Source organism: Sprattus sprattus (assembly GCF_963457725.1).
Source record: "Sprattus sprattus genome assembly, chromosome: 12".
In the NCBI taxonomy this organism is placed as follows: domain Eukaryota; kingdom Metazoa; phylum Chordata; class Actinopteri; order Clupeiformes; family Clupeidae; genus Sprattus; species Sprattus sprattus.
The window spans coordinates 23,146,472-23,164,601 of record NC_137910.1 but is presented as its reverse complement, the minus strand read 5'-3'; the positions used below and the strand labels follow the sequence as shown (position 1 = coordinate 23,164,601).

Genomic DNA, 18,130 nt, shown 5'->3' with positions numbered 1-18,130 from the left:
CGGAAAAAATTAAGAGACCACTTCAAAATTATCAGTTTCTCTGGTTTTACTATTTATTGGTATGTGTTAAAGTAAAATGTACATTTTTGTTTTATTCTATAACCTACTGGCAACATTCCTACCAAATTTCAAATAAAAATATTGTCATTTAGATCATTTATTTGCAGAAAAATGACAATTGGTCAAAATAGCAAAAAAGATGCAGTGTCTTCAGATCTCGAATAATGCAAAGAAAACAAGCTCATATTCATTTTTAAACTACACAATACTAATGCTTACACTTAGGAAGAGTTCAGAAATCAATATTTGGTGGAATAACCTTGATTAAAAATCACAACTTGCACGTGTCTTGGCATGCTCTCCACCAGTCTTTCACATTGCCGTTGGGTGACTTTATGCTACTCCTGGCGCAAGAATTCAAGCAGCTCGGCTTCTTTTCATGGCTTGTGACCATCCATCTTCCTCTTGACCACATTTCAGAGGTTTTTTATGGGATTCAGGTCTCGAAATTGGGCTGGCCATGACAGGGTCCTGATCTGGTGGTACTCCATCCACACCTTTACTGGCCTGGCTGTGTGGCATGGAGCATTGGCCTGCTGGAAAAAACACTTCTCAGAGTTGGGGAACATTGTCAGAGCAAAAGGAAGCAAGTTTTTCTTCCGGGACAACGTTGTACTTTGCCTGGCTGAGGTTTGTAAAAGACCATAAGGATTGAAAAAGCGGACTGGAGGTTCTTCTAAGTTCGTCTTCTCTGATGAGTCCGATTTCACAGTAGGTGCAAGACTCTCTGGCTTGTAGGCCTCTCCAGGTCTCCGTCTAACCATCAGACGACCATGTGTTGGGCAAAGCTGAAAATTGGACTCATCAGAGAAGACGAACTAGAAGACCCTCCAGTCCGCTTTTTTCAATCCTTATGGTCTTTTACAAACTTCAGCCAGGCAAAGTACAACGTTGTCCCGGAAGAAAAACTTGCTTCCTTTAGCTCTGACAATGTTCCCCAACTCTGAGAAATGTTTTTTCCAGCAGGGCAATGCTCCATGCCACACAGCCAGGCCAGTAAAGGTGTGGATGGAGTACCACCAGATCAGGACCCTGTCATGGCCAGCCCAATTTCGAGACCTGAATCCCATAAAAAAAACCTCTGAAATGTGATCAAGAGGAAGATGGATGGTCACAAGCCATGAAAAGAAGCCGAGCTGCTTGAATTCTTGCGCCAGGAGTAGCATAAAGTCACCCAACGGCAATGTGAAAGACTGGTGGAGAGCATGCCAAGACACATGAAAGTTGTGATTTTAAATCAAGGTTATTCCACCAAATATTGATTTCTGAACTCTTCCTAAGTGTAAGCATTAGTATTGTGTAGTTTAAAAATGAATATGAGCTTGTTTTTTTATTTGCATTATTCGAGATCTGAAGACACTGCATCTTTTTTGCTATTTTGACCAATTGTCATTTTTCTGCAAATAAATGATCTAAATGACAATATTTTTATTTGAAATTTGGTAGGAATGTTGCCAGTAGGTTATAGAATAAAGCAAAAATGTACATTTTACTTTAACACATACCAATAAATAGTAAAACCAGAGAAACTGATAATTTTGAAGTGGTCTCTTAATTTTTTCCGCGGCTGTATATTGCATGCAGTGCATCTATCAGGTTTAAACGTGAACGTATGGAGCTGTGTACATCACCATTCCATGGAGCATGCTGAAGGAACCAGTAGCCTCCTCCTCCGTAGTTCACAAACACCATGATAGTAAGAGAGAACCTGACACAAAAACACAAAAGTGGGGGAAGAATCAGAGTCAAACTCTTAGGGCCTGATTTACTAAGAGGATTGCGCCCATTTCTGGCGTAAAATAGCGGTCGTAAACATAAAACGGTATTTACTAAGGGGGCGCAGCGCATATTAACGCTTTGTGGGTGTGGACAGGGAGGACACGAAAAGGTGGGTGGAAACATGCGCAAATATTTGGGAGGAGAGAAGATAAGTGCGCCTAATGATGTATTGCGTGATATTAACTAAACTGCCTGGCGAGCGCACGTCTCCGATTTGCGCGCTAATTCTCCGCCTCATAAAAGCGCGTCTTAACCAGGAAGCGCATTTCCATTGAGTCTGATAACGTTGATATGGCAGCAGTGATAAGAGCAAGGCGAAGAAAGAAGACAGAGACAGCGCACAGAAATAATTTTTTCAACTCGTATAACACATTTTCAGTTAAATGAACCACAAGTCATTAGACGGTACAGGTTAACCAGCCACGCAATACTTCAATTACTGAAGATCGGAAGACGACATCTAACCCTCCAACCGGAGATCACATTCCATTCAATCAGTTGGTAAACTCTGGACAACATTGCAAATATTGGCATCGGATCATTTCAAACAGTTATAGCATCAGCAGTTGGTATATCTCAACCTTCACTCAGCCAAATATTCACACAGGTACTCGACGCATTGCTATGGCGCACTGGTCAAGACATTTCCCCACTGCCACAGCTGAAATTAGAGACATCAAACAGGACTTTTTTTGAAATCGCAAACTTTCCGAACGTAATATGAACCATTGATTCCACCCACGTCCATATATATTGTAGTGAACCCATGTCCCTTGTAGAAATTATTAATCTCGCCATGTACACATCTATATTGTTATAATAGACAGTGTATGCATTAATGCCACCAATAGCATATTCTTTATAATCGTGTTCTTTCAAACATCTCGCTGTAGGTGATGGCGGGCAGAACAACAATATAGCAGCGCACACATTGAATCAGGTTCAGTGATTGAGCGAACGTGAACCAATATATCTATCTCCACTTCGCTGAAGCTTCATTTTCTCTTCCTAAATAAATACCACGGAAAATGCGCAAAAACACTGTGCGTTAATGTGCGAACGCAGTTTAAGCAGCGGTCGCAATGTTAGTAAATCAGGCCCTATATAGGGCGGAGTAAACACAGTTTGCCCAGCGTGATCTGGTTTGATAAATACCACGGAAGATGCGCAAAAACACTGAGCGTTAATGTGCGAGCGCAGATTAAGCAGCGGTCGCATGTTAGTAAATCAGGCCCATAGTACCTACAATCACATTTCTTAGCCTACTCAGTTAATTACAAAATATTTCTTGTCCAAGAGATTATTCAATTGTAGAAATTAATGACTATGAAAGACTCGGAGGTTCCTGGAAAGAAAACATTAGTCATGATTTTGTGGATGCATATACCAAAGTCTTAATGGGACATGTATTTAAACCTGAAAACCTGTGCATAATCTCCCAAAAGTAACAGAGCTATAAGGTTGATGTAAAATAAACACACAACCATTCAGTGTCTTATTAGCAGCTACTGTGCTTTTGATGAATGGTGTCAGAAGCACAGGAACATTTTATTCATATTTGTGCCCCTGAGAAAAAAGTGATTCAGATAGATAATGTGGCATTGAAATGTGACGTTATGAGTCAAGTAAATTAAAGAAAAAGGAACACAACAGTCTTATCTTTTTTTTCCGAGAACCTGTCTAAGGATCTCACTCTCACCCACCCCCTGCATCATATTCAGCACATCCTGTTCAGGGGGAGGTTCAAAAGTGCAGGACAAAATTAGCCAAATTGACAGCCAGAGACTCAAGAGACTTGTGTTTATAAGTCATTAGACTTACCCCTATTCTTAAATCTACTGTGCGTGTGTTTCCTTTCCCTTTTGTATTAGAAACCAAGGCTCTGTACTCTATCACATATGCTTGTGAGAAACTGTTAGCATTTGCTATCAGTTATCACAGAGAGGCAGAGTTGTCCAATGGCAATGCCCAGTTGCCTAGTGTCCATATCTCACTAGTTCTAGTGAATTTGCTGGAGTATATGTGAGGTACACAAGCCATTGCTGAAACAGACATTCATGAGGCGCCTTCATCAAGCTGTAGATGTAAATGAAAAATTATGCACAGGCATCTTTCTAAAATGGGTCCGGTGACCCATGTTGACCATTTTCTGGAAATTGTTATTTATTTAGATTGAAACTAAATATTCAATCGATCCAACATAGGTTGTTTGTAGCATGTGTCAGTGTGGCTTAGTAAACATATCCACACAAGTATCAACAGAGTATATATGATTAATATGAATACAAAAAACACCAACCATGGAAATTAGAAAAACTCAATCTGCTAAAATGATGCTTTCTGTCTTTCAGTTCCTGCTCGACTCCAAATTCCAGACTTTTCCTGACAGGAAGTCTATGACCTCATCTGAGGCGGCATAACATGTCCTGTCCCCTTGTTCCCCTTAATTCTTGTTGTGATGGGTTCGCTTGTGACTGGATATCCTCCGGGCTTCTCCTGACATATGCCAGACTAGGTGTCACTGAGACCTTTCAGAATATTGTGTAGTCTGCTCGACTACACACTCGGAACATTATACCCTTTGCTTTTATACACTGTTACCTACCAGGCTAGGGGAGTTAAGCATGCTGTTCCCAAAGCTGAGGGGAATATGTATCGTAACGCGTTCTTGCACGCAAATACATCATCTTGACACCCATCATCAATCCTTATTGTGTGTTTAGGGGGTAACACTCAGCTGTTAGGTGTGGCATCAGTAGAATTGCCTCTAGTAGATGCAAATATTTAAGATCAAAGGGCCATGGATATATAATAATATATATATATGTATATATAATAATATATATATCGACTCAGAACTGGTGTGTATAAGGTAATGCAGCCTAAGCATTATGAATCACTCAGGAAATGAGCGCTTGTCCTCTGGATCTCCTCATGCAGAAACGCTGACTAAAGCTCTCTTCGTGTAATTTACTAGGAGTGTATAACTTCACTTCACATCAGCCAGAGGGAGGATGGATTTCGCACTTGATGGAATGATACCATGCGTTGACACAGTGACTGCCACAGGCATATATATTTGCTGTGTGTGACATGGAAGGTTTACCAGTTTTCCGCCACATAAATCTGGTGGAGGAGAAGAGATGAATGTGAAGTAGCACACATCCATTCATTTCATCCAACACCTGTACATCTATTTTAAATGTCATGTCACTCATTCAAGCTGTTTTTATTTGCGAATAAACTAAGGATGGCTCAGCTCAGAAGTGATATGTTGCTTAAGTGCAACAAAGAGAATCAGTCCCCAAAATAGATATTCAGAGAGAGCTCTCTGTGTACATCCACTGACTTCCCTTGTTTGTCCAACATAATTTAATTAAGAGATACAACAGAAACCATTACTGCTCCTTTTTAGACCTAACCTGCTGATACAAGATTTTAATCACATGCTATCATCTCAAAAGGACTATTAGGGCTGAGCAAAGCCAGAGGAGTCCTCACATACACACTAAGACACACACATACACACACACACCTTTCAGACTGTATTCATTAGTAACTGTAAAAACAAAGACAAAGACACTCTTTTAATTATATCTGTAAAAATTGTCCATGAAGCAACTAATTACCAGTCTTTTCAATCAAATACAACAAAATTGTTCTCGTACTTGTAAATTCATAATCCTATTTTAATGATTTGTAAATACTATTTGACCAGTATATTAGTTATTCCACTGTGTTGACTTATATCTACAGTATGTGGTTTATATATTATAATATTTATATATAATATTTTGGAATCAGGTCAGTGACACCTCCTCTCACCCATGTCAGCAGCAGCAGCCCTTACACATCCACTTTAAAGACATCTAACATGGCACTGCTGAACATGTGTGGATATGAATGGACATAATGATTGTCTTCGAGAGGAAATGTGCTCTCATGTTATAAGACCTTCATTGCTTTTGCCCTCAGTGCCCTGCCAAAGGTAGGCTACCTAAGCAGTTTTAATTAATTGCGTCACTCTCTGAAGTTTGTTGATGAAGTTTTGATCCATTGTGTAATGCTGCAAATGTCTCATAGTTCAGCACACTGTCTGACAAAATATTGCTGTAACTAGCTATGGACATGATTCAAGAACCTGCCATAACTCCAATTCATGTAAACACCTGTGATAGACTGCCACTGGACAAGTATATAATTACTTTAATGAAGTCTGTGAACCTTGGCCAAACTGTTGACAAATAAGACCTGCACTAAATGTTTAAATGATGATCTGATCTCTTTGTTTTTAACAAATACCATACATTTCACTAATAAACAATTTGTTCTTGCCGTTATTTTAATCTTGTTATATAAAAATGAATTAACTAGTTTCAACACTAAACAAATCCAAACTAAGTCCTGATGGCTCTATTTTTATGATACCTACCATGTGAAGAATAGGTTTTCCACAACAATAACTTTCCTTTTATATCAGTGCATCGTCAGTTCTACACCACAAGATTCAGGAAATGCCGTCACTGATATGAACGGAACCAGGAACAGCAAGCTCGAACAAGATTGAAACCAAGATCCTTTTTAAGAAATTAAAATGCAAAGTCTACAGTGGTGGTGCACCGTATATATATATCACACAAATGACGTCTGACAAATAGATGGCGAAGCTTTGCAGCAGAAAGGCAAGGAGCAGGCTCCTCAGAAATTTCATGGGGCCTGGTTGGCAGATGACAGATGTTCGTGTCCACCGCAGAAAACTTTAACTTATTAGCCGAGGGCACATATTTCACACACTTGCATTAGCTCAGTTGGAGGCACTAGCAAGGAGCTGACGTACAATTTCTGATTCCACCTCAACAATAATGCAATTAATTGAGGGGACATCAATATGAAGGAGACTGATATCCTCAGGAGTATGACTGAGTACGGGAGCTACTTTGCGCCATATTATTTATGGGGGAATATTTCTCAATGTCCTTACTTCACCTATTTGGCAACCCAGTTGTTCTGAGTGGAGCAGAAACACACAAGAGCACTTTTGGAGAGACTGAAGGGAGAGTGAATGAACATTTGAGGACACCATACTTTGGTATCACCATAGGTGTTGGCATAAACCTTTCTTTACACTTTGACATATCTCAAGTAGACATATGCTTGTGGATACGATATTTCCATTGTAAAATGGACTCAAACGGTAAACAGACCATTTAAATCTTTCAGATCACAATGTTAATGCACTTTAATACACATAGAAAATAATAGAATAGAAATACCAAAGCCTTTACTGACATTGTCAACTACATTTGGAGAATCACATTGCCTCTCCAATGCGCCTTCACCGATGCCTCTGCTGTAAATGCTGTATCTGCAACTACATATGCTACACAGTATCCATCACAATAATTCTGTACATCTCAGTGTGTGTTGACCGCTCATAAGTAGGTTTTGACAGCAGAGGTTTGTGGGGGGTTGGGGTGGGGGATGGGCTCCTGGAGACACTGATTCAGCGTAATGATAAAGCCATTACATGTAAAGAGGAAGTGGACTGGTGAATCCCAATCAGGCGACTAGAAGGCAAACAATGCTGGTGTGTGCTGAGCGTCTGGTTTCGTAATGATGATCGCCACAGAACAACCCGTATGCAAATCAAGGCACGACTCCGAATAATGAATCCTGTGCTTGCGTCTCTGCGTGGAGGTTTTATTTTGAAATAGTGGTCTTTGTGTGAGTGCTCTCGTATATTATGGTTCATAATGATTTGAGGACAGAAATAGGGAAAAATGCTCTCAGTGTTTTATTGCGTGCCACCTTTTCTGCATGACCGCCTTTTTTCCCATTATGCACTTTTATCGCCATCCATATATCAGCTCAATAAACGAGCTATGGCATCAGAGCCATCTCCACACACCACACAGCCTGATAGCCAGCCCCAGCCCCAGCCCCAGCCCCAGCCCCAGCCCCAGAGCCCTTCTCTGCTCTCTCTCACAGAGCCTCCAGATCCACTGCCTTCTGGACATGTGCTGATATGTTGGTTGTACTGTTACATCAATTATTCGGTAAGTGGGAGGTCAAAGCCACACCAGCTTCCTGTTTCCTGAGACGCGTGCTTTGTGTCTGCCCCCGAGTCTCAATTAAGGGGTGCTGGGATACCAGATTAAATCACATCACTCCTGTTCAACAGCAATCCCTTGTTTTTAACCATGAACGCCAAAGATATTAGAAATATTGCCCGAGGCTTGCGCCAGATAACAAGGGCTCAAGTAACCATGCAACCAGACATTGACCCCAGCCCCCCCACACCACCCATCCCTCTTATTTCCAGCTATATGATACGATACCTAAGGAGCACAGCAGTGATTCTCAAATCTTATCAATTAATAAGGCCAGTCAGATAAACAATAGTTTTGAACACAATATTAACTATAGATGAGCATGGAGTTTTATAACGTACCCTCGAAAGGTGTCCAGTGACTTTAGCCGCGACGATCTTGGCTGGCTACCAGATTCAATGGATGGACCTTCCTGCACAAAAAAAAACATTAAGGAGGAATCAGGAATACATGGAAAGAATGACACTTCAAGCATGCTCCACGCCATGCAGCAACACACCACAATCAGATGTCTAAGTCACTAGAACCCTTAAACAGAGCATTTCCAAATTTTTCGTCTGTCGAATTACGTCTCTACACAAATTGGCCGCTCTGCTAACTGAGTTTACGACTTTCTAAAGGCTTAGAATGGGGTTCTAGTGTTTCTGTGGGGCAGACTAGATCACCCAGGATTGCAAGTCCTAGTTTGATTACCCTGGGCAGAAGCTCCGCATAGTTTTCAGAGGAGCCAGAGCAGGAAGATGCCTGCTCTAATTCTCCATGATGGATATCTCTGCCATCATGGAGGCATATGGGAGACGAGAGCACTCGTCCACTGGGAAATGAGAAAGGTCCTCTCACAGAGACACTTTTCAGGCTTTTCAGAGTCGTGTGTGCTCTCTGAAACCATCCACATTGTCAGCAAAAGACAACGATTGATCTTAGACCTCCTGACGCAGACAACAAAAGTTTAGACGGGAGCTGCCTCCTCTCTTGCTTTTCAGCCATCAAGGCCCATTAGTGTATCCCCACTCGTGATGAATGATAAATAATCAATGGGAGCCTCTTCTTCTGCAGACTTCGTCCCATGGCAGCCTATGTAGCTGTACTTGATACTTACATTTTCTGTAGATAATTGAGGGCGCCGGCAGGAAATTAAATTGATGATCTTTGAAGTACACTTCCATCTGTTGAAGACAGATAGCCACGTTTAAAGATACTTTTCAGATGGCTGCTGCTGTAAGCATAATTTCAAATGTTTTTTGTTTTTTTATCTAGACCTTGATAAGGTACTGAGTCCTTTATCCAGAGCGACCTTTAATATCTGCGTAGCAATTAAAGAACATAAAACTTCTTGGGGGATACTAGTGTTGCTGTTATACGTTCTTGTTTTTCTACTGCTTGGAAAAGGGTTATGTGTTTCAGGAACTTTGCAGATGTACACAGCTGTACCTGTAGATGTACGGCGCCACTGTCCAGAGGAGAGACAGAAAGGACAGAAGGACAGCTGCGGCCAGGAGAGCTGGACAAGACAAGAACACAAGGACACTCCCTTCACTCACAAAGTATTTTAGCCGCAAGTGTAGTTGAGTTTGACTAGTCACCTCATCACCAAGGGCTTTGTCTATGAGTACACATCATGTGATTTTACACAAGGTGAAAATGGAAGTGAGCCAAAAATCAACGTGTTGTTTCAGAATACCATGTTGTAAAAACCAGGGCCCGGTGTAAGTGCTGCCGTCATGTTGTCTATGCTACCCCACCTTCCCCACCCTCTTCCCCAGACGGTGCTGTGTGTCTCTCCCTCAGCCTTGCCACGTCACTGGGGAGCTCTCAAGGAGCCTATGGTGCCCTCTTGTGCAACTCAAAACCAATCCATAGGCAAGCAATCAATCTGTGAAATTCAACCCTATATGGCCGGCCATAAGCAACATTCTCCCAGGCCATATTTTCACAGCCTGTGAGGGGAGAGATGATGACTGCTGCCAGAGAGCATCATGCCGGAGTTTGATTGGCCTGTCCGGAGAGAAACATTACAGGATGCATGGAGGGAAACGTTATGCCCTTGCGGTTTTGGGTCATAAGGGCTGCAGTCAAGGTCTCAGGCCATTTAACCTTTGAGGTCGGTCCTTGCGTGATGCAGTGTCAGAGGCGATGTTTGAGGTCTGAAAACTCAGTTTAGTTTTCAGAGATATTTGTCTATTGCCATTACTGTCTAGAGAACTGATAATAACACAGGAAAAATGTACATATTGGATCTCGCTCAGCCATTGATGTGTAAATGCTCGGCTGGTACGATCGAATCAATTTTAATTATCTCCAAGGAATGCATCATTCACTGTTAAATGAGAGAAGGAGGGCATAGGCTATAACAAGATATGAGATGAATGAGGGAGGAGAGGACAAGTATTTATTTACCATACATAAATCTCATTTCGATGTGAGAGAAACTCCGAGCTGTACACTAAAAGCTCTTATATTCTGGATTTTCCCCTCGCTACCATCTGGACTCATCCGTGCCGCAGGGGACAGGTGGACGCGATGGGCGGAAAAACAAACAAGGAAATGTCCATTCAATCAGCGGGGTGAGAAGGCAGCATGGCATGACAAGGATGTACAGTGCTAGTCTGCTTTTCATTAAGTGTTTTTCACCCAAAACGACTTCATTATGGACAGCTGGTTAAATACATTTATGTTTGCAGAGAAATACCAGAGAATAGTTGTTAAAGATCTTCATCTTCAGTTACGTGGGTTTCATTTCACTTAATTAAAAGAGAGAACCTGACGTTAGTGTCTTTTATTTCATTTTTTTGTCTATTCTATTGATTATCATTTTATCATATTATCTATATATATCTTTATATGTACCCTGATGAAAGAAACATGACTGTCATGACTCTCATAGGCACCTGTGCCGGCTAACTCTATAAACTGCTCTGGCCATTTCGCTTAAAACCAGCCTCGGGATTATAGAAAAGGAGGTCAATAGCCCACTCTCCCTTCGCTGTAAGTAAATCTGTGACAGAAACATGGTCTATGTACACACCTTGCTACCTACAGTCAGCTTAAAAGGTAAATTCCCTGTTGTATCCTCACCTAGGGGGCCTTCCCTGATTACCAGACTCATTACTTTCCTTGTGAAAGCCCTATGGAGCCCCTCCATAAGCACCAGACTGGAGGACTAATGGAGAATCATCATAAGGCAGGGAGTTTTAGTCACACTGCCAATGTGTCTAACAGATAATAGCTACTTGGCCTTAAAAGTCCAATCTACAACATAATCTCCGCTGTTGTAAAACTGACTCTACATTATAGAGAGGTGCTTTCAAAGGCCCATTATGTCTCCTAATCCTTTTCGCTCCCTTAATGTGTTTCCAGCCGTGTGCTCCTCATGGGGAAGCCTTGACAACAAACATGGGGGGGGGGGCTTTTTTCTTTCTTTTTGGAGCTGTTTTGAAGAAAAGTACAGCTTATCTGATCAATACAGTGCGCATCTGACCCTTGGGATGAGAGAGAGAAAAGCATTTTGCCGTGGAAGTTGACAGCACAAGACATTTCCTTTCTTCGCTGACTCAATTTAGAGGTCTGTGAGATTAAAGGGACGGTTAGATGTAATTGAATAACATTCAGTGGCTTTTTTAAGTATATTTTACTGAAAATGTCATGTCATCATACTATGTCAGCTTCACTCTTTGAGACAGTAGCTACTTCACTGATTTTGCCTTTATGCACGTTATAATGGATCCTCAAAAATATATTGATTTTGATTATTAAACAGTTTATTAGATGACGTAAGGATGTTCATATCTGAAATTATGATGATACAGCCTTTAATTTAAACCTACAATGATACGAAGGATGTATACTATTAATAAATCACCATAAAGGTGTAATGTGTGTATGTGAGCTTGCACAAGAAATAACTAAGCTGTTCTTTGGGATCAGATACTCACGTAGGAAGCTGTTGCTTGGATTCTTGTCCACAGACAGAAAGCAGGTCACATCGCTTGGTCTCTCAGACTCTCTGACCCAGAGGGAGTAATGTCCTGCCTCCTCAAAAGTCTCCATCCTCCTAGGGGCAATGGCAAACATGACCCAATCAACACCAGAGCATACACCAGGCCAAAGTGTTTGTTCCCATTCAAAAAGATGAGGAAAATACACAGACTGTTCGATGTGACCGTGCATGCTAATTTCCTCATGCTTTTCTTGACTTTGCTTCGACCTGATAATGTAATTTCTGTTTTGCAAATGGGATTTTGTGATCTGAACTAATGGATGAAAGCTTTTATTTAATTCGGATATTTACAACACACCCATCAAGTCACTCTGTTTCAGGGGTCACAATAAAATGATTATACATTATACTTTGAAATTGCTCATGATATCTGTACTGAAGGGAACCAGAATGTGCAGAAACCAGATGAATTTCTCTCTTAAGGTTAGAAGACTGCAGAGGGCAGCTCTGAGAAACACTTCCTTTCAGTGTGAAACAGTCACATCATATTTCATCTTTTGGCCAACCATATCTCTCCTCCTGGTCTATCTCCGTCCTGGCAGAGATGCCATTGAAAAGCAAGGGGATATTCAGCTGCTGGGCATGTCTGGTCTGCACTCAGCCCAGCATCCATGTAAGGCATGAAGAAGCCCATGGAGGACACCTAGTGGCAGCTCATGGGAAAGGCAGCCTGCATCTCCAGTTTCATCCCCAAAATGTGCAATCACAAGCCGGCATTGATCCACCTCAGGATGACATACTGGCCCGCGTGTTTTAAGGGGGAGGGAAAATCGATATCGGCTCGGTTTGGTTAGAAACCTCACCATTGATCTCCTGAGGCAGGCCAATGAAGAGACCCCAGTTGGCGGAAGGATGAAAGGGAAGAAAGAGGAAAAAAGAGAACCTTGTCTTGCCCAACTGGGCATTTAAGTATGTCCCCAAAATGGCTGCCCCCACTGTCTCAAACTCAGTTTGTATTGTATTGTGTGTGGTATAAACACATCCATCCACCACGATGGTAGCCAGTCCAATATCCCCGACAAGAGATCTGAGTGAAACCATGGCTCTGAAGCCTTAATGGCTCTTTTCATCATTATTGGAGTGTCAGCTTGTATTAACCCGAAAAGGCCATGGGAATCGATACTTAAGAGAAGCCTCCCCTGAAGGGCCTGCTCTTAGGACCCAGAGGCCAGGTCACCATAGTGCCCTACGTCGTGGTAAATAGTCTGAGGGGTTAGCATGTGGCCCCCAGGCCGTATTTTTTGCACAGGGTCAAGGCTCTTTGGGTAGTCCACTGACGTGATGAATGTCTGGAAAAAAGGTTTTTATCAGATTGGAAGCAAAGGTATCACTGGATGTGCACATGCATAGATAAATACATGTAAATACAAAGATGGATAGCTGGATAGACTAAGAGATACATACTGAAACGCATGGATGAATGAATTAATCAACAAATGAACGAATGGTCTCATTCAACTTACTTATACCTATACCAAAATACCACCCTTGTTTTTGCACGTTTCAAATATTTGATATTCTATTGTATTGATGATGTACGCATGGTTGTTTTCACATAAAAACAAATAGGTAGGCTATAGGCCTATCTGCTAAATAAACACTTTGACTTTGACTTTGATATTAAATCATTGACTACAGTCTTTATGACTGCCTCAGTGTAGCGCCAGTGAAGTGTGCATATTGTTCTTTGAGAAGCTTTAGCGGCTAACGCTGTTCACAACTGTAGAATTCTTTACCTGCATAAGGTCCGGTTTCCAGGCTCCTGCTCCACCATTAGAGTGAGGGCGAAGAGTGTGCTCACAACTACAGACGTATTGCTTGGTCCTCCACTAACACTGACCAGTGGCTGGTACAGACACTGCAGGATGAGAGTCATCATGTCAGTCTTTGCAGGAATCTTATTCTATCGTATTTCTACGACCATCGGGTTAGCATATGAAAAGCACCTAGCAAGAATTTTACATCTAAACAGTGATTGATGTAGCTGCAAGCAAGCAGCGGTCTGGAGCCAAGAGCGTAAGGTGAGCCATCTTTGTGTAATCAATAATCTGCAAGTTGTCTTCTGGACACCGTAGAGCTATCTGCCCCGTCTAAAACTGCACTTTATGCAACACATAACAGACGTACGGAATGTGGTGAAAACAGGAAGTGTTTTGAAAATAGTGTATTTCTGTTAAAACCTTCATCATAATGGATTGATATAACTTTTTTAGTACTCAGTTCAGTAATGCAACAGAGCCAAAGTGACAGTAGGACCACTTTCTTTTCAGCTTTGTGTCCATCAAGCACACATAGAAATACAAACAACAATAACAAACTATACAATAAAAACCATGGTCCTATGCTGTTCAATATGAATAAGCTAGAAAGAAATAATTATCATATATTTCTCTAAGTATGTAAACGTATGTGACAACAAGAATGGGATAATTCAGAGAATGCAAACCTCCGCCTTGTGACCTTGACCTTTGACCTTGAAATCTGAAAATCTAATCAATTATTGCCATTATATTACCCAATCTCCCCACAAAGTTTGATGGAAATCAGTCCATGCATTTCTGCGTAATCCTGCTAACTAACAAACAAACAAACAAACAAACAAACAAACATACAGGGGCGAAAACATAACCTCCTTGGCGGAGGTAATTACACATAAGGCTGAGATACCTAAAGAATACCTTGTAGCAGTAGTCGGAGACAAAGAGAAGTGTGATGCCCTCTGGCAGGTGGTTGTGGACTGTTAGCAAGGCTTCATCCATTTTCAAGACATGTTCTACATGCAGGGACAACAGATGCCACATAAGATTACAACATTTTATGTGGGGTTCCTTATTACCTGTTTCAGATCCAGCACCGATAAGCTTTTAAAAGTCAGCATGAACATTATCTTCTTTACAGAGGACCACAAAATGATAATTATTAACATTACCGACTGAACTTGGTTAAGAACATTGTGAATGTCCATAATATAATATTTGTACTGATTTAATTATCATGCATATTTGAATACCATGGAAACAGTCTGTATATTTGTAACCAGCCATAGTTTTCTTAGGACAGTAATCAATATATTTGAGTAGAGATGTTTCTTGGGACAATAATCAATATATTTGATGTACTAGGCCTTCCACAGTGAATTATGGGCTCAGGTGATAGTGGACACATTTAGAATACATGAATAATAAGATTTGACCCTGCCTATGCTAAGAATTTGACGCCTACTGCCCATCCAGAAGACTGCCTTTATCTGACAGCTGTAGATAGCCCCTACTGCCCATCCGAAAGACTGCCTATATCTGATAGCCGTTGATAGCCCCTACTGCCCCTGTCTACAATGCTATTCTGTTCTTCACACTAATATGTGAACTGGAGACTATGAGACGTGACCTGCCCAATTTAAATGTCAGTGGAGAGAAATAGGCTCTATAAAGGTCATCTGAGCCTTCCCTGGGCTGACATTGCAGGTGAGAAGATCCGATGTTCATGATTGAATGTGGGCAACACTTGACAACCACACACTGCTTTATAAACATGAACTAACACCGGTCTACTCACTCAGAAGACCATAACTTTGGACCAGAACATGTAGATGCCCTGACAGTCATGGGACAAGATACAATGAGTGGCCGAATTTAAGGGAGCTCCAGGCGTACATGTTCATTAGGGGTGGGTATCGCCAACCACCTCGCGATACGATACGCATCCCGATACAGGGGTCGCGATACATGCGATACGTACGTATACGATACGTATCCCGATATTTTAGGCTTATAACCAAACAAATTGCCTGTAACTCCTTGACAGTACATCATAACATATGTCACCTCATGTGGATTCTACAGAAACTCTGCTTTCAAATTATACCATCAACTGGATGATGGGCAAAGTATTCAGGCAGGCACATGAACCAAGTAGACGCTGTACAAAGAAACAGACAAAAAAAAAAAAATAATATATATATTTTTTTTTTTTTTTTGCACGTGAAGTATCGATACTGACGCCTCCGTATCGATACACGCATCGTAAAGAGGCCCGCGACGATGTATCCCCGTATCGATATTTTGAACACACCCCTAATGTTCATGCATGTCCACAACAGCTCACGTCATGTTGTCATTCAAAACCGCATAGGGTTGTATCAAATCCTCCGAAACATACTGTATGTTAAAACTGGCCCTCCACCCCTCTGGGACTGGGTTTATTCCCCAGGGGTGCTATGAATATCATCCATATCAACCTGCAACACATGCCTGAGGCAAAACATCATAAATATCCCATATTTAGTGCATTTACTTCGGGCTCAAGAAGGTGAAATGTTTCAACTAAAGCTGTCAGTTTGAATGGAGTTCAGGGTGCATCCAGCACATGATGTTTTCTGTGCAGCTTGCCAAAAAGATTTCACACCTTTTTGCCATATGTACTATGGTGCAATCAGTGCATTCTGAATGATTTGCTCTGTAGAAAGCAATGCAGGAATTCCCCCAAAATCTAAGAGGATGGAAAGCCGATATTTAATATTCCAAGTGGGAGGACAGTAATGGAAACTGTGACTGACAGCCCTCTCGGCTACAGATGGTGTTTAGTCAAGGACCAATAGACAGAGAGGAACTGCCCTGTCCTGTTTCTGAAGAACTGGACTGCAAGCCTAGCTAGTGGCAAAGACAGGGAGAAAGCCTAAACAGTGTGGAAGTGCTGGTTGCCAAGTGTTGATAACTAAAAAGACAATAGATTTTAGAATATAGATATTATATAGAATATAGAATAGAATATGGAAAATACTATTTTCCAAATCGCATGTATGCCACCTGGTAAATGTGAAGCACCATTGGTTGAAATAGTGGCAGACAGTTGTGAAAATACAATCAAAAGAAAATGCAACTGAATTTACATGAACTCAAATATACATAATGCATTATAAGTGACCATAAGGTTTACATAAAGCTATGTATCCATAATACCTTCGAATTTTTGAAGTAAAGAACTGATAACATTGCATGCGACTCGAGTAAAGGTAATATTATGCATAATAATACTTACATGATAAAGTAACACATTCAAGAGGTTATTGTGTAATGTCATGTAATTAACAGATCACATCATACTGGATAGAATACATTATTATAGACACTTGATTCATAGAAACAGGCCCTGCCACTGGACAGACAGAGTTCTTCTCCCATATCATGAGCATTTCTATTCATTTGAACATCGAAAGTCATATCCAAAAATAGCACTTATAGCACCTCAATGAAGTAGTACCCTCGGCTCAGTTCAATAATATCAACCTGTGCAAACAGGGGAAAGGAGGAAATTGTAGGGTTGAGAGTCTCAATACTATGCAACCTGTAGTCCAGTCATTTACTCACACACACACATCCACATAAATCTACTTACCCTTTTCTGACGATCCTTTGCAAAGTCCATTTGAGAAAATGACTGCCAATAGGACCTTAGTTAGTATTCCTCTAACGACTCTCATTTCTAATCGCCTTGTCAGATTGGTCTCCCAGCACTCTATGAGAATGGTCCCACGGTGAATTTATGACACAGATGAATATAAACAGAGTTCAAAGAGCACTGTGTGCTTTTATTGCACGTGCTTTGGACACTGACGCATGATTGGATAAAATATCCAAACCTTTATATCTAGAAATGTATCAGATTAATCTCATCTGTGGTCCATTATGCCACAGAGACGAAACAGCAGTCATATACTTGATACTCTGTAGTGCCTTCTTATGAGTAAGTTACATAACATAGCTACATGGATTCCAATCTCAAATGCACTGTGTTTGAGACACATGACTGGTGCAGGATCACTTAGACACATGTTCACCGTCAATAAGAGGTTTGAGGTTGGTAAATCTGAACACATTAATAAAATGCTAATGTTATGATGCATGATAAAAGCCAGGAGAAACATGTAGTGTCCGAGACTTATAGCTACCATAAACGTCTAGGACAGTGGCGACGATGATGATGATGATGGTAATGATGATGAGAATGGTTATGACTGTTGACAGTAGTTGTTAAAACCCTCATGGATTAATGCTATTGTTTGCATCACTGTTTCACACACACCCCTGGTACTGATATGAAATATGGCCATTGTCTTCTCTCTAATGTGAAAATATGACAACACAGTACTTTATATATTCAGTTGGGACATACTACTTCTGCCTAA

The 18,130-nt window shown here is 41.1% G+C and overlaps 1 protein-coding gene across 1 annotated transcript in view; it reads right to left on the bottom strand.

Annotated features, from left to right (window-relative positions):
- The window catches only part of LOC308373675 (heparan-alpha-glucosaminide N-acetyltransferase), a gene marked incomplete at both ends in the record, with an annotated part of 38,344 nt that extends 20,919 nt beyond the window's left edge, over positions 1–17,425 (bottom strand). Inside the window, 8 exons of the mRNA XM_080849279.1 lie at positions 1,692–1,768; positions 8,291–8,361; positions 9,049–9,115; positions 9,381–9,450; positions 11,882–12,000; positions 13,683–13,804; positions 14,625–14,719; positions 17,341–17,425. Of these exons, the coding sequence (XP_080705405.1) occupies positions 1,692–1,768; positions 8,291–8,361; positions 9,049–9,115; positions 9,381–9,450; positions 11,882–12,000; positions 13,683–13,804; positions 14,625–14,719; positions 17,341–17,425 (706 nt within the window). The remainder of the gene's footprint in view (positions 1–1,691; positions 1,769–8,290; positions 8,362–9,048; positions 9,116–9,380; positions 9,451–11,881; positions 12,001–13,682; positions 13,805–14,624; positions 14,720–17,340) is intronic.
- Between the last annotated feature and the right edge of the window lie 705 nt (positions 17,426–18,130).